At 42.2% G+C, this 18,318-nt stretch overlaps 1 protein-coding gene across 5 annotated transcripts in view; it reads left to right on the top strand.

Annotated features, from left to right (window-relative positions):
• Positions 1 to 18,318, top strand: part of CARMIL1 (capping protein regulator and myosin 1 linker 1) — a 458,885-nt gene that overhangs the window by 324,322 nt on the left and 116,245 nt on the right. For all 5 annotated transcript variants that reach the window (XM_083187811.1, XM_083187810.1, XM_083187809.1 and 2 more), the window contains 4 exons: positions 5,107 to 5,176; positions 13,951 to 14,032; positions 17,244 to 17,343; positions 17,435 to 17,489. In XM_083187811.1, the coding sequence (XP_083043937.1) occupies positions 5,107 to 5,176; positions 13,951 to 14,032; positions 17,244 to 17,343; positions 17,435 to 17,489 (307 nt within the window). The remainder of the gene's footprint in view (positions 1 to 5,106; positions 5,177 to 13,950; positions 14,033 to 17,243; positions 17,344 to 17,434; positions 17,490 to 18,318) is intronic.

Raw genomic sequence — 18,318 nt, 5'->3', positions numbered from 1 at the left:
CTTTCAGACCAACTTTCCTCCAACCATCCAACTAGGTGCTTGGATGGAATAAAAATATGCTACTGGATAGGAGCAAAGGACAATCAGAAATGTGCTCACAATCCCAGGAAAAAAACATTTTTTACAATTTGGTCATAATGGTATCTAAGAAACCCATGTTTATTTAAGATAGTATCCACTATTTATAGAATATAATAATCCAGTGTGTATTTCTAGCACATGTCAGGCAGAGAATCATCTGCAGCAAAATTCTAAATCTACAAACCTGGATTTTACCAATCTGTGTCAGCACCAGTGGCGATTTTTACCTATGGGCTGCAGAGCTGCAGCCCCCCAGGTAAAATCCGCCACTGTAGTGAAGCCAGATGCAGTCTGTGAGACTGCACTGGCTTCACTGTGACTGGCAGGTCGGACTTCCAATAGGAAGTCCCTGCCAGTCACCAAGGTAGTCCCATTGGGAGGTGTTCGCTCCCTCCGGGACGGCTTTCTGCGGGCTGCCGAGTCTTTACTGTGCATGTGCCGGTCATGGTGCCTGTCATCATAGCACAGGTGCCGGGGACCAAGAGGAGAGGCAGCGGCGGCGACGGGGGGGGGGGGGTGCTTATTGCATCACAGTACCCTCGCGGCAGCTGTGGCCAGAGGCAGCCCCCCTCTCCAAGAAGGTACAAGCTGCCACTGGTCAGCACAACACTGGTTAAGCTCCATTTGGTTACACAGTAGGTTGCTAGACACAGGGCCTTATTCATAGCTGTTAGCAAGGCTGCAATTTTTGCAAAAACCATGCTGCACTGCAGGTGGGGCAGATGTAACATGTGAAGAGAGTTAGATTTGGGGGAGGTATTTTCTTTCTGTGCAGGGAAAACCCTGCAATTTAGATATCAGTTTGAACACACCTCACCCAAATCTAACTCGCTGGGTGAAATGTAATAGAACAGAAAAGGACATGCAACTAAAATCGCATGTACTTTCAAGGGCCACAGCTGTGCCCAGTACAATAATAAATATATACAGTTTCTCTAATATAAAATGTATTTTAAAATAATTTTCATAAGCATAACATAAGAAGTGCACTTCATTTACAATTCAAAATATAGACATGACAAGACATACAACATGTAACATACAGTATAAGGCTTGGTATATATTAATTCTAATTAGAGGCATCAGATGTCAAGTTTTAGCAAGGCATACTTTTAGATTTACTAGTCCCACATTTAGGATAAACTTCTCTATTGGCTGTAATTATAATTTCCCTGGGATGTTAATCCGCCAAATATAGGGTCCAGGTGAGAGGTAGAAGTGCGCAGCCACGGATGGTTCAATAGTGAGACCGCTCTTATGTATATATTTTTGGCGGCATGTCAATAAGTGTGCGATGACTCGTCAGACAGCTCAATGTAGCTACTAAACGCGTTTCTCCGCCTGTGTGTCCAGGTCAGCGGCTTCCTCAGCCTATATTATGTTAATTCTTTAAAATAATTTTTTTATTCGAGAAACTGTATATATTTATTATTGTACTGGGCACAGCTGCGCCCCTTGAAAGTAAATGCGATTTTAGTTTCATGTCCTTTTCTGTTCTCTTGGCTTTGGATTGAGGTATACAACCTCTGACAAGAGGCAGCAATGGTGCCCAGATACTGGGTATCTTTTATAATTGTTCAGAACCAGCGCTCTTAGTAACCTTGGGTTACAAATTTCCAGTCGTTGAAATGTAATAGGAAGAGAGAATCAGAAAGTGAGAGATTTGGTAAGAATCTCCATTTATTTATTTTTTATAATTTGGCAATCATTTACACTGCAAAACCAGTTTGATTTTGAAGTGTAAATGATTGCCGATTAAAAATAACTGGAGATTTCTTACAAAATAAAGAATCTAATTTCTACTAGCTGGTATGGATATTTAGGCATGTCTGCAACATGTGGAGCACAGTGTTGTTTCGGACTATGGTTGTGGTCGATCATTTTGCTCATGGTATATATTTTAGAAACAGCCCCAAGTTGAAGATCTGAAGCATTACATGTTTTTATGTCCAGTGCCTTCCACATTTTCTGTATATTTTAACAACATGGGAAGAAAGTTTTTAAGCAAAAATATTTTTTACACCTAATTTATGTAAATTCATTTATTCAGGTCTTCCATGGCACCAGCAGATTCTAGCAGAGAGAGTCTGAGCTCATGCTCTAATTCTGAGGCAGGTATTCAATGCCGGTGCGAGCGGCCGGCGAGGGGGTTAAACTGCGAGGATCACAGAAAACCAGTGATCCTCGCAGTTTAACCCCCGCGCCGGCCGCTCGCACTATGCAACGTTCCGGGGGAATCCTCGCAGTCACAGAACGGCGAGGATTCCCCTAAACTGTGAGAGCCGCGGCTAGTGCAGCAAACTCGCTGTAATTAGCCTCGATTCTCGCAGTTTTTGGAGAAGGAGCGAGGGGGAATTTGCGAATGAGGGGGGTCAGTTGAATACTGACAGGGTGAGCGGTGACTGCGAGCAAAAAGTCCTGCTCGCAGTCACCGCTCGCCCACAGCATTGAATATATGCCTGAGTGTTGGGGATGTGAGTTGGCAAAGCAAAGACCCGCCCAGTAGCTCCATGTAGATTATTCAAGTACAGGTTGAGTCTCCTGTATCTGGAGTGCTCTTATCCGAAATATTCCAAAAACTGTGTTTTTTTAGAATATTTTGGATTATTTGTTTTGTCCCCCCCCCCCCTCCCTCCGCCCCTTTTTTCCATACTTACCAAGTCCCCAATGTCCACGGCGTCCTTCAAGATCTTTTTCAGCGGTTCCTGCAGTGCATTGCGCAAGTTCGCCGGTGACGTCACCGGCACGCCGGCAAACTCGCACAATACACCCCAGGGACTACTGAAGAAGATTGTGAAGGCCACCTTGGACATCGGGGGAATATCAGGGGGACCAGGTAAGTATGTTAAAATATTTATATTCCAAAAACCGGAAAAATCCCTTATCCGAAATGCTTGTGGTCCCGAGCATTTCGGATAAGGGATACTCAACCTGTACCTAGTAATGGACATGCCACAAGATTGAGTTCTGGGTGGGAGTTCTATTGACTAAATCTCACTGCCTGGATTTAGTACAGTAAAGACAGCTAGTAGGCTGAGATCCCCCTGACAGTGTAATCAGGGCCGGCTATATTGTTAGCTAGCTTTAGGCAGCTCCAGAATCTGGGAGTTCCTCTGAGTCTGTCTACCATAAAATGAATGATGACGCTAAGAATGGCATCATTGTTGAACTGTATACAAATGGCAGCTGTTAACCATCTAAGGTGCCTCCTCCACACTCTCACCTAAGGATCTGGAAAGTCGGTGTGTGGATGGTGATGGGAGCATTAAGCTGAAGTTTTTGCCTAGGGTGCTGAAAAACCTTGCACTAGCCCTGAGTGTAAGGACGCATACTCCATCCAATGAACACATTGGAAAAAGAAACAGCTTTAGCCCAATTGAACCTAATTACAACAAAGAGAATACATTAGTCATCATTAAAAGAAGCACAAAAGAAAGGGAAACATTGGTACAATACAATCATATGCAGTAGTGCAAGTACTATACCATTTCAATGGATATGATGAATTTAAATCAAATGCTTTAATTCATGAAGTTAAAATAAATACACAGTAAATATTTAAAATATCAGTTAAAATTTATAACCTCAATGACTACAGAGTCTGATTATTATCGGAGATGGGGCCGATGGTGTTTGTTCCTACATGTTAAATCATCAATAAAACTTAATGCACAGTCATAAAACACAGTTGTGTTGTGGTATTCAAGAATCCAGCAACAATAGTTACAACAGCTTCATTTTAGCACAGAAGCACAACGCCTACCATTGGATGAGATTTTATTATAGAAAATAAATGTGTATTTTTATTACTTAATTATACAATGTAAGTGCTTGTTAACTTAGTATGTGTTTATTTTATAGGGATATACAGGGATGTATAGGGATATACAAATAAGTCATCACAAAATGTAATAGCAATCCAGACATGATGGCTTCATGTTGTCTGAAAGTCTGTGTATAATGTTACATATGGTTAAGTAGCATAATGATTTCACAGTTGTAATGCCAGCTTAAAGCCACACTAAATAAACAACATATGCTTCCACCCTGAAGTAAGTGCAAACCAACGTTCGTCTGCAGGCTCCTCCTGCACAGAATGCAGTACACTCATCAATATGATATTGGTTATGGTTTATTAGGTCCACAGTGTCTAGGTCAATATTGAAAAGGTTGACCATTATTGGTCAACAGGCAATGGATTGACAAATGCATAAGGTCGACATGCATTTGGTCAAAAGGTCAACAGGGTTGACACAGACTAAAGATTGACATGAGTGTCAATGTAGTCATAGGTCCACATGGGCACCTTTTCAGTGTAACGTGTCCCCTTGTATTGCATGCTGCTCTCGTCATGCTTTGGGTACGGGGCCTTGCTGCGCTCAGCACACTATTTTACAGGGTTGCCTACTTTTTGGCTGTCCGCCAGCTAGAGTAAGCGATGAAAAGGGGTGGGATTAGAGGCAGAGCTCAACAATTGAGCCTTATGTGGGGTGTGGTCATTGCAATTGCATCATCATGGCCATGCCCCCACTGAGAAAAGACAGTATTACAGGCATTGCACAGTGGGGGACGGAACCACGATGACGCAATTTGCGTCATTCAATCCCCGCAGACCCTCGGCTAGGTGGGATTATGGTGGACTTTCCCACCTTCCTGGGGGACCGGGAGGTGAACCCAATTTCCGGGAGACTCACGGAAAGTCCAGGATTGTAGGCTATTATATTCTCCCTCTATGTCCACGGGGATGGTACAGTATGAACAAGTCGGATTAATAAAAAATTATGAAAACCTCATGTTGACCTTTTGATCGTTGACCTTTTGACTATGTTGACCTGTTTCATGTGTCGACCAAAATTGGTTGACCTTTTCACTGTCGATTTAGACACTGTTGGCCTAATGACCAAATCCCTATGACCCCGCATGTTTTTCATTTACTTACAGATGGGATCATATCATTGACACTATATTAAATGTGTATATCTTCTATTGTTACTGATATAATCAAAGTTACATTTTATATTTTAGAGCTCTACTACTTGGTTTGGCGTGTAATCCTAACCTAAAGGAGGTGTCCCTAGATCTCAGTAACTGCGAGGTAAGAGGAAATAGATGTCTGCAAACACACAGCCATATTCAGCTAATCCAATCACCATTCAGATTCATTCACTGCTTTAAATAATGTGGATCATTGTTATAATTGCTGGTGTTCTCTTCAGTCTCGTAAACATAAATGTATATTATGATTCATCAGAACTAATACATCCTGCCAGTTGTGTTTTATTACCATGGTAGTCTGCAAATGGCTTCTTAAAATATCGCCGATCGTTGTCCAGCTGCAATTCCATACACAACTCACTCACATTCAAATGAGTTTTCCACTGTGAGCAACCCCGACCCTTCTACAAGTCTGCGGTAGAAAGAAGCCGGTGGAGGCCGGAGCTGATGTCACAGACCCTCCCTGAAAACACCTAGGCATGCCTGCATTTTTCCTATCACTCAGAGAAAACTGCAGGTTACCACCCACAAACCCCCGCTTCTTTTCACTCAAGTTGCAAGTGGATTGTGATTAATAAATTGCATTTTTTTTTCACTGTTTGGCCTTGCGCATGCGTAGTGTGATCTGTAGGGATGCACAGTCATTCGATAATCACCATGCGAATTCGCACAACACCAATCAACTCTGAATGACCACATTAGCGGTTAGCTAAAGTGGCTACAAAAAGTATTCAATCCTCTAAAACAGGGGTGGGGAACCTCAGGCCTGGTAGCCGGTCTGAGTGGCCCGCACACCCGAACGTCGGCTTTGCCGGGAGTCAAGTACAGGGGAATTCTCGCGAGCGCGGGGCGGCTGCAGCAGGACAATTTGTAACAGAAGTTTTTACATATGGCCCCCGAAGGATTTTTTTCCCCATACAAACGACCCTTGGCACAAAAAAGGTTCCCCATCCCTGCTCTAAAATGTCAACAGCTTGTCTGTGATTGTTTTTTATTGGCCACAAGTAGCTTTTGTTTTCTTTAATTAAAAGCGGGAAAATGCTATTTACATGAATATTCATCCCTTGCAGATTGGTGTCCAAGAGAAGATCTGTACTAAGTTGTGTATTTGCTGAAGTCGATTTTGATTTTAAATAGATTACATGACAATATAAATAAATGTTGTGTTTTAAGGGCTAAAAGGCATATTTACTGACAGCCATTTTATATAGATATTTAGATGTTAGTAAATGCACGTTTTAGCCCCAGAAATAAAACCTTCATTTAAATCAATTTTAATTGATGAACTTGACCTTTAGTAAATCCACCCTCTTAGATATTATTTTATAGTATATTTCTATATTGTTAATGTATACAACTTTATCTTTAATCATCTTAGAAGAATACTCATTGATTTTTAATTTCACAGCTTTCCTTCTGATTCACAGTATGACCAATGCTATTTGAATTGGATTATATTTTATTCATGTTGACCTTTTATTTAAGGATTTACAGGTAAAGGCTAGAAAGCCAATGTTTAGGGCAATAGCTTTAATCTGTGGAAACTTTCAAAGCACAGGTGTTGAATAATTTTACAAACTCAATTGTCCAGTTTTTATTTTAAAAAAAAGAATCTGCAGGCAAATAATTATGCGTTTTAAATAATTAATTTTAGAGCCTAGTGGTTTACAATAAAAGAACATTCTGAGCCAGTATCATTTGTAATTCAGACAAGTCTGTTGACTTTTTGGAGGGTTGAATTGTTTTGTAAGTCATTGAATAATAAAATAGATACAATGTACAGTATAGTACATTTTCATTTATAAACCAATTCAATTGAAAGGGATTATAGAATGAAATATTTTATATACAAAGAGTGACAAATTATTCCTGAAATATACAATATTATACAATAAAATGCAATGTTACTAAATAGAATTTCATGTTATTCTATTCTAGGAGAGTGCCTGAATGTAGTATTATTATTGTTATTATTATTAATTGTTATTGTTATTAATTATTATTTATTTTAAAACTAAGCAATGAAAACGTGATAAAACTTATGGTGTGTACCCACGGGCGATTAGGCTTGCTATTCGATCAGATCGTATCGGGATTGAATCACATGGCAAGCCACCCGTAATGCATGCGATTTGGACTCTAGTCATTGCTGCCCTGTCTATCTGAGTTTCAATTAGTTCTGCCTTGGGAGCGCGCATTGGGATCGCAGGGGAAAACACCTGTGTGATCTGCATATGATCCTGATGCCATTTTGACTATATAGTCCATCTCTCATGCTGATTGTACCTGTGTGTACACACCATTAAAGTGGAACGCATTTGTTTAAGTGGCAAATGGGTAATATACTATGGGGTGAATTTACCAAGATGGCAGTTCTGTTTCACATGGGATGTTGCTATGGGCAACCAATCAGATACTATCATCTTCTAGAAGGTGCTAAATAAATAAGAAGATTCTGATTGGTTGCCCATAGCAACATCCCATGTGAAATAGAACTCCCATCTTAGTAAATTTCCCCCAATATGTTTAGTGGGAGGTATTATACTGTAGGAGAGAAAGGAGTTTTCATAGGTAATTGTAATGATTTTCTTTCATTGTCTATTCAAAACATATTGTGGATAGTTACATCTATAAGGATTGTCAATGACACGGGATGGTGGGGGCAGAAATCCTGCAGACAAGGGCAAATGACCGTCACCGCCAACTTTGTATGACCTAATTTTTGTGTACCAAAAGAACCGTCCACTTCTAGGGCCTTATTCTGATCGGTGCGGCCGGATCCAAATATGCGGCCAGGACCGTGCGTGCGAAACCCCGCCTTCCATACGGATCGCCAACTCCGTCCGTACGCGGTAAGAAGCTGGCCGAACGGACCGCACGTGTATTTTTCATGGAATACGCCTCCTCCATCTCAGGGAACCTCCCCTATCATTCGATGGTCGCAGACCATCGAATGCAGGACCGAGTGCTCCACCAGCTCCCGCAACCTCAGACCACACGGACATTTTTCCGTGCAAAAGCAGGGATCTGGGCGGGCAGCTGACATCCGGCGATGGCATATGTCCGCCCCCTACACGTGCGTCACGACTGCATTACCATACGTACGCCCAGCGTTTGCATGGGAACGCCCATGAAACGCGGGGCGTATTCATATGGTAATGAGCCCAAATAGCCCTTCACGCCCCTCTCCACCCCCTGTTCGTAGTGTACACATTTCATGTGGGATTTGGCCGTACGCCCCACTCGCACATGCGCAGACGCAAAACATCGGCGGACCGACCGCACGCGGACATTACCGCACCAACCAGAATAAGGGCCCTAATGACTCATTATGTAGGGCAGACACAGGTTCAGTGTGAAAGGGCTCAAACTGGTCCAAGGTACAGTGTGAAGGGTTTTGACACAGGTTGAAACTATGGGGGTTATTCTGGTTGATTCACGAGGATGCAAATTCGCAGCCTTGCGAGTCCACCAAACCCCGCCTTGCGAATGGTGGCCTAGCCGCCATCTATTCGCAGCATGTGTTCACACCCACTGGCTGCAAATGGATGTTTAACATGAACATCCATTCGAAGAAATGCGGCTGCGCATATGCAAAACATGGAGCTGAATAAGGTCCTATGTTCATTGTCCTGGGTCAGAGCCAGGGCTCCAGTGTGAAAGTGATAAATTAGGCAAAATACCTATTTCCGACCATTGGATTGCTCTCTGATGGTACTCTATAAGCAAACAGAAAATGAAACACAACCTCTATCTGTGGCCTTTGCAGCTGAATTTAAATTATATGTCAGTGCAGGAAATTCAATAACTTGTTTTAGCAACAGATGCGAAGCTGCCGTAACAGTGCATTGAGGGCATCTCAGTTGCTGCATTGTATACAGTGCATATACTGCAGAGGATTTCTTTTATCTTTTTATTTATTTTAAGAAATGCTGACACATATCAAAGCAGAGGATTTAAGCATTATTTTGCATCCTTCCAGGTAAAATGACTGATTATAAAGATTAATCAGCAAAATATATAAATTGAAGCCAAAATACTGTATGACCTACTTAGCAGGACCTGGGCAATGACATCCTGATTGTGCTGTGATGTAACCGCGTAGGATATCCAGGATGAGGACACCGTGCTGTACCAATCTGATCAGCTTCTTTTTCATTCATTTAATTTAGTTAATTTTTAAATTAAGATCAAACACTAATTGCTCACAGGTGCAGCTGCGGGCTACATAGAAAAACAGATGTGTTTTAATTGACACTTTCCATTTTTTTTTTTTATATTTTAATTTGTATTCTGTGCACATTAAGCATGGTGTTGTTACACAGAACTACACTGCGTCACATGCAAACTGTACACTCTCGAGGCTTCTTCCTGTGTGCAAGGGGCAGTTCTGAGGTGCACACCATTTCTTGGTCTCACACTCCTGCAAAATCAGTTTGGGACAGGGGCAGATTTATTAAGCTTGGAGAAGAGATAAACTGGAGATAAAGCGGAGAAAAGGTAAAAGGAGATAAAAGCACCAGCCAATCAACTCCCAACTGTCTTTTTCAAACACAGCTGATTGGCTGGTGCTTTATCTCCTTTTACCTTTTCTCCACTTTATCTCCAGTTTATCTCTTCTCCAAGCTTAATAAATCTGCCCCTAATTCTGCAGTTGGCAGATAGTCCATAAAATCACATGTCAAGGCAGTAATAAGTGTCCTATCTACATCCAACCTACTAACACGTTAGGCCATCCACACAGTTTAGTCTTAATAATATTACATTATTTATGAGAGTGACGAGACATTGGGTCTATTTGTATTATATGTGTGACTTTTGTGTTAGAAGCTTTTTATTACATTGGTTGCAGTAACAGTAATGTGATTTTCTGCTCAAATGCATTTGGATGACGCAAATTGTGTTCAATTATAAGTGTATGGATCCATTCATTGGGATTCATGGTGGTGATGTAAAAGGGTGCATGCTCTCCCACACAGTGGGCAATAATCCTATAAAGGGCCTCTGTCCACCTATTTTTTTGTTTCTCTCTCAGAATTGTAGTACAAAAGTAGGTGCACTTAAGTGCCTAATGTGCAGTTAGCAGCAACATTCAACCTCGTTCCACCTGATCCTGGTATCATACCTGCTGCTATCTCGGACCACAAATCCATACAACTCACAGTAAAATGAAGTGTACTTGCACAAAGTAGGCCCTACTGATGTCCTGTGTCTTGCTGATCTTTTTTGCCTTTCCACACTTAACCAACAATGCCCTACCTTTCACGTTCTCCAACAATTTACACCATCCTGACCTGGAAATCTGTATGTTACTCAATAAGGACAGGTGCACTTCCACAAAAGTAGACCTGTAATCTAAGAAAATAACATTTTTGCCAGGGCCATCTTCACATATAGGCTCACTGGGCGGCTGCCCACTGCTCTACAGTTCCTGGGCTTCAAGCAGAAGTGGCTGGTGGTCACACAGGGTGGTGAGGCAGCATTCTATACCTGTAAATAAATATAAATACAATAAATGTCTGTCAGCAGGTGATTGGTGGATGGCTGGAACTATCCACCAATCAGAGTGCTGAAACCCATTCTTTTTTTGAAAGTATTTGGAGAAATGGTGCAGAAGTGGCATGTTATGATTTTTTTTTTTAAATTGGTTCCTATGAAATGCATTGAAGACCATGGGAAAGTGACATCCCCTTGCACTCTGTATATCACGATGACTAGGTGATATACAGGTGCCCCTTTGCCAAGTCTAATGTAAAGAGACCTAAAAAACACTGGTTTGTTCATTGTGCAAATCAGCAGCGTTTCTGGCACAAATGGCCCTTTCTCAAGCTATAGATATATAACCACACATTCTGCTCTCCCCCAGAGTAGCTGCACATTCTCACGTCTCCCCCATATTGAAGCACATTCACTTATCTCCCCCTGTAGCAGCACATTTACTCCACTATATAGCAGCACACTTTTAAGCACACTTTTTCCACTATGTACAGTAGCAGCACTTTTTCCACTATGTAGCAGCACATTTTCCACTATGTGCAGATGATGAGGAATAAAGTTCAGGCCTCATTTATTCCATGCCTCTTCGCTATCACTAGAGACAGGATTATATGCAACAAAAAAAGCTTGAAATATGCATGCAAATATGCATGAAAAATACTTAAAATATGCATGAAAAGTGTTAAAATATGCTACATTAAATAATAAAAAAGTAATTTTTAACTTATTTATTTAAAAATCAGCATACGATTAGTTGCAAATAAACCTCAAAAATAGGCCCACAGCATCTGCAGATGTCAGGATGCTGGCTGCTACAGCATACTGCAGCGTCCAAAGCTCTTCTTGCATCAACTACACGGACCCTCATCTCCAGCGCCGATGGATCAAATGTCAGCATAGCGTGTGAGGGCGGGGCAGTGGAAGGCTTCCTCCCTGCACCGCATACTCACTGTGACACAGCATTTTCTCTGCGCCGCGTGATGTCACAACCCTTTCGCCCGCCTCCTCTGCTGCAGAAGTCTGTCTCTTGGTGTAAAGTCCCAGGCCAGGGGCAGGCAAAGGTTCAAGAGCTTCGTAATGGCATCCGCCCTGACTGACTTTTATCAACATGGATTGACAGCCTAGAGCAGTGGTTCCCAACCTTTTTTCTCTTCCGTACCCCTTGATTAAGCTTTTCATTTATGAGTACCCATTCCTCTCAATTTGAAATATTCACAGAACTTCTGAGTGAAGTGGAAGTGAGTGGTATGTGTGTACTTATATTAAGGAGTAGATGAGGAGTAGTGTGCGGTGAGGAATCCGTTCCCTCTGTGTCTGGCCACTGGCTGTGTACGGGGGTTCCCACTAACGCCTGTAGAATTAAAGCACTGTTTCCTCCACCCGTGTCAGATCGCTGATGTCTGAGGGCAGCTCCCAGTGGATTGCTGGTCAGGCAAAAGCAGGAGGAGATGCAAATGATGCTACCGTCGGAACCAAATATGACGCAACGTGGTTTGTCTCAAAGGCAATGGGAGATTTTTTCCACCATCGGGAAACTTCTTTTTATGTTTACGCCATTATCAATATTATTTTCAAGTACCCCCAACAGGTCTGCAAAGTACCCCCAGGGGTACTAGTACCCCAGGTTGGGAACCACTGGCCTAGAGCAGTGTCAGACATATCGTACATCCAAGGTTCCCCACTCTGCGCACATATTGCCACAGCCTGCACACTCTACCACTACCTGGCCAGCAGCAGCAGGGCAAAGCAGTGCTGTGACTCGCGGGTGGGAAGAGGGCTGGGCCTAAAATATGCACCATCACCAGATTTTAGGTAAAATATGCAATAACCAGGGAGAATGGCCAAAATATGCAAATGCATATGCAAATATGCAAATGCATATAATCCTGTCTCTAGCTATCACCTTTGTGATATGTACTGTGGGGGTAAAGGAGATTGCCTGATAGCTGTGACAATGTAACTTACTGATGGAACCATTACTGTATGTACATTGGCTTTAGGCCGGCCAGCTAGAGCTGTAACACAGTCTCTTTCATACACTACAAGCATTAGATCCTACATGCCAGTTGTATAACCTTTGTTCCATGCACTTCGGCCAATCTGCTCCTTACTGTTATGTTACAGTCTTATGTTATGTCGTAGTAATATGACAGGAGATGACTGGTTGGTCTTTTCTCTCTCTACACATTTTTCACTTTCCAAGGCTTTGTACATAGTCCGCTAAGCCCTATAGTTGAACAGGGACAATTCTGTCAGTATAGCAGACAATGCTCATTCGTTCCACATACCGGTCAGTATATTACTTTACACATAATAAACAGAAATGTTATAAATTAGCAGATTTATTTTCTATGTTTATCTTTTGTGTTCTTATCTCTCTGCTTTTCCTGTTATGCTTCATAAGCTTGGTCACTGTGTAAGTATAATTTCTGTTTTATCACTTCTATGTATTACTATGTATTTACCATTCTCTTAAATATGAATAACATTGTTCCAGTGTCCTAGCGCAAAACTTTTGTATACTACCCAACCATCCCGATTTCAGTGTGACTTTACGATTTCAGTGGAGGGTTCTACCGTACAGCAATCTGTATATATATATATATTCGGGGGGAGGGGGGGGGGATGCCGCTTACGTTTGTTTTTATTTTTTTGCAATTGCCTTTTTTTCGTTTAAAAAAAGAAATGATCAACTTCTCGGGAGAAGCCACACCCTCTATTACGCCCCTACCCACCCCCACCTCCCCCCATTGTACTGTGTCCAAAGCTTATGGTGCCCATACACTTTTGCAATGGTATGCCATGCAATATCGCACTGCAATTTACCTTGAAGCTCCACATGGGATTGGCATGTGATCCATGCGATTTGTCAGTGGGATTTATCGAAATCACATGATTGTACCCGAGATCACACAAGTGTATAGGCACCATTAGTCTACATTTTTTAACTCCCAAATGTTATCAGGCTTGCTTTGTAACATCAGTTTATGCTGCTGAGCATCATTTATTGAGATCTGCCATTTGAATGATCATTTAGTATACTTACCACTGCATGGATATTCTCAGAATGATGTGATTTAGAGATGTTTGGTCTGGCAACTATGCCTTTGGTCATATAAAAAACCCTTGATTTATGTAGTATTGTAAAAATATTAAATATGGATATTAAATTAATGGGCTGTAATATACATCTGTTGTAATGCACACTATTAACTTTATTTTGATATCTTTACATCTGCAAATTAAGAACATCACATTTTTCAGCTCATCTTTGGAATAAGATAATACAATGAAAGATTTAGCTTTGTGTCCCATACATTGAATATACTATAGTACTTTGCTGTCTGAGCATTTCTTTTTCTTGTCCTTTCCGCTTAGTTAAGATCAGGCGGAGCCCAAGTGCTAGAAGGCTGCATAGCTGAGATCCATAATATCACAAGCCTGGATATCTCTGATAATGGTGAGTGTTACTGTGCACATTGCCTTCAAGTAGTCTAGAATGTCATGACTGGTTATCACATCAGTTGCTATAATATGACTTCATGTGTCAAGTAACATAACGCTGCCCTATTTCAGTGGCTGTGAGCTGTCATTGGGAATCTTCAAGTGGTGTGATAGAAGGGTTATGGAATGAGGGTAGTGGTGGACTGTGATTTTTACAATAGAATTTACATTCAATTTGTTTGTATGTTTTAAGTATCAGAATACTCCTAAGTTCTGAATGATCATTTCTTTTTAAAATGCCAAATTGTAAATATATATCATTTGATAGTAATAAATGAACTGTAAAAGGTCCAGTTTATTATCTACTATCAGATTACAGAGACTTTAGCACTGGTTCCCAATCACATTTCATAACAGTCCATGTTTTTAAGGATATGTTAATGCTTATGCACAGATGACTTAATTAGCACCCATACTTATCAGTTTGCTTATACCATCTGTTCACAAGCAGGAATATCCCTAAACCCTGGACTGTTGGGGGTGCCTTCTGGATCAAATTTTGGAATCACTAGACAGACTATGGTGTTGTGGGGGAATAAAATCAAATGTATTGCTATTACTGCCCATATCATTCTTCCCCTCCATTGATTGTACTATTGGTGGCAAATTACATTGATGCATTAGATTAGACAATCAATAGATGAAAATAAAATACTTGAAAAGGCATGTTTTATTATTGTTTGTTTAAAGATCAAATAACACCACTATTTCCTACCTCCCCATTGTCCCAATTATGGAACAGTCTCGCTAATTGGAGAATGGGGGAGCCCTTGATCACTGCTGCTCTGCAGAGCAGCTGGTGATTGCTGTATATATGCTGTGTGCATGCACACGGCATCTCTTCATTATGAGGAGGGAGCTGGGGGCTGCTCAGGGAGCCCTGTCGCAATGCATAAATGACGCAAACAGGGGTTTCCGTGCTCTGAAAAGCCCCTATGCCAGTGGCTCCGCCCCCTCATGCTGCGCTGCCTCTTTTCCGCCCCTGGCCATGCCTCCAATGCGGCAAATCCCACTTCATGGAATTTAGAAGTTGGTAGGTATGCTATTTTTAAATGAATATACAAGGTGTGTCTAGTAAATTCCAGGACTGGGGCTAATACAATGGAATGAATAATAAAAAACAACATACGTTTAACAGTCCTCAAAATAATCACCTCTGGCACTCACACACTTTTGTGCACGGTGGTACAAATTCTGGAAACACACTCTGTAGTTGAGCGGTTACGTTTTTCTTTATGTCTTCTACATCCTCAAATCGATGCCCTTTCAGAGCAGTCTTAAGTTTTGGGAACAAGTAAAAGTCAGGAGGGGACAAATCAGGAGAATACGGAGGATGATTAACCTCTACGATGTCATGTTTTGCCAAAAAGCTCTTCACATTGAGAGCACAGCGGGGCCTCGTGTTGTCGTGCAGTAGGAGCCAGCTGCCTTTATCCATATTCTCCAAACCGGAAATGCTGACGCAATCACTGCGATCAGCACTAAATGCGCACAGTGTCTATTCTGGCAACCAGAGGGGCTGGGGGCATGGCTAGAGGCTCACAGACCTCTCTTAGGGCGGGATGTACTAAAGGGAAAATGCTGTAAAACAGGGGTTTTGCCGCATTTTCCTATGTACCATTACCCATCCGCCCCGTCTCCACGTGGCGATACCCTATAGAAGCCTATGGGCTTCTATCGCCGCCCGCCGTCCGCGCGACCCCCCTCCCGTCCTCCATCGATCTCCTCCTCCCCCAGCAGGTGTCACAGCCGGCCTGACATCCGGCTGCAGGGGGGAGGAGGAGACGCACAGGGACACTGACAGTCGCCGGGATGTGACGGAGACCCCCGCATACCACATTACAGGTATCGCGGGGGTCTCCGTGTTAGTACATATGCGGTAGCATCGCGACGGCTGGCAGGCGAAGGGCGGCGATGTATATTAATACATCCCGCCCTTATATACATAGTAGTAGTACTCTAGATTTTGTATGGTTAGGGACCTGCTCTACTATAATGGTATTTTATAACTACGTGTTTTGTTCCCGTTAGCATTGGAAAACAAGAAATATTGTTCTCCAATTTTTATTTTAATACTAATTTTCTGAGTAATTACTATGGGACTATTTCCTACATAGAATTAAGTTTTAGGTTTGTTGTTTACACAAATAGTGCATACACACGGTGAGATTTATTTTCTATTAGACCACTATTAGATCTGGGTCTGGATCTGAGCGTACACACCGTGAGATATGCACTATTTTTCTATTTGATTTTGCTTATACAAGCAAAATTGTATAGAAATCTAATAGAAAAATAGTCTTGGCAGGCAAGACTATCCAGATCCAGACACAGTTAATAGCAGGGTTGCCAACTTTTACAGTCTTCTCTCCGGGAGAACCCCGGAGAGGAGACTGTCCGCATCACTTCTGGGGGAGGGGCCTGATGGAGACATCATCAGTCCCTGCCGACAGTGATGCAAATCCTGCAATATGCGGGTCTCCGATGAGGGGGCGGGACTAAATATGACGGTTTGCATATTTAGCCCGCCCCCTTCCACCGAAAAGCCATAAATTGCGGCAATTTCAAGCTTCTGCCCCCAGGTACATGAGGGGGGGGGGGGGGGGAGGGGACCACCGGAATCCGGGAGGGTTGCCCACCTTTCTGGGGGGCCGGAAGGGGGACCCGATTTTCGGGATCCTCCCAGAGATTCCGGAAGGGTGGGCAACCCTGGTTAATAGAGGCCAAATAGAAAGTAAATCTCACCGTGTGACCATAACCCAGATCCAGACACAGACCCAGATCTAATAGTGGTCTAATAGTAAATAAATCTCACCGTGTATATGCACCATAAGACCTATTTAATATTGTGACATTTTTTGTAAACAGATGAGTTAATGCTATAAATGTATTGTGAAGGATTGAAGAATGTTGTCCTGTATATAGTAGTAAGCAGGGACACGGCAGCTTACCTGCTGATCTCAGTATAGTTATTCACAATAGCTGATAAGTGGATTTGCAATTTTCATCAATAAAAGCTCTATTCACATAAGTGGAAGACTTCTCAGTGGATTCAGCTTGCTGAAAAGCATATTGAAGATAATACAGTAATATCCAACAGAAATGTGGAGACAATTTTCTGCCTCTCGTATTTGCCGTAATGAATGTCTATTTTTTTATTTTTGCAGGTTTAGAGTCTGACCTCTCAACTCTTGTAGTCTGGCTCAGTAAAAACAGATCAATAAGACATCTGGCATTGGGGAAGAATTTCAACAACATGAAATCCAAGTAAGGTCTTTTCTTTTTATCCTACCCACTGTACAATTGCATCCCATCATTATGTGCAAGAAATGCAGTGTGTCTTTATTTGCCTCTGTAGAAATCTAACTCCTGTCATGGATAACTTGGTACATATGATACAAGATGAAGAATCGGTGAGTAATGTCTCTCATTCACCCTACAGACCCATAGGCATCAATGCGGCCCACTCATTCAGTGACTAACAGATTATTCTGTTATATGTGAACTGTATAATCTCTGCAGGGAGGCACATTACAGCCACTCTCACCGGGCACCTCCATGCTGAGCGGCAGCACTGGCAGATTAGGAATCGTAGCGTAGACACGGATTCTGCACATCATCTTTCTCAGGTGTTTTTGTTGGCTTATGGTCTTGCTTCACGTTGCCTTATCATGGCTATAATGGATCTAGTGGATAATAGGAGTTACTTTCGGCAGCATTCGGTTCCTTGATTGCTTCCTCACAATTTAGAGAGACATTTGGCTAATAAATAGGGCCCTATTTGCAGGTGTAAATCGTTTGGTCTACAACAACTAGGTCGACAAGCATTGGGTCGATAGGCAGGAAGGTCGACATGGGTCTAGGTCGACAGGACATTAGGTCGACACAAGCATTAGGTCGACATGGGCAAGGTCGACAGTCATAAATCGAGATGGGGTTTTTCACTGTTTTTTGACCCGAATGTCAACACTGTCGACATGGACACAGTTTGAAGTGCACCGCATCCCCTCTCTTCTCTCACAATGCTTTGGACATGGGGCCTCGCTATGCTCATCACACTATTTTATTCTCCCACCATGCCTTAGTGGATGGTAGCGCATGAAATACCGCCTGTTGGCACATGTCGGCTCAAAAAACAGTGAAAAACCCCATGTCGACCTTGCCCATGTCGACCTAATGACTTGTCGACCTTGTTGCCTGTCGACCTACTGTTGTTGACCCAATGCTTGTCGACTTAGTTGC

The sequence above is a fragment of the Crinia signifera genome, chromosome 5, assembly GCF_055691185.1.
Source record: "Crinia signifera chromosome 5, ASM5569118v1, whole genome shotgun sequence".
In the NCBI taxonomy this organism is placed as follows: Eukaryota; Metazoa; Chordata; class Amphibia; order Anura; family Myobatrachidae; genus Crinia; species Crinia signifera.
The sequence above is the reverse complement of the archived record's forward strand: the minus strand, read 5'-3'. Positions and strand labels throughout refer to the sequence as shown.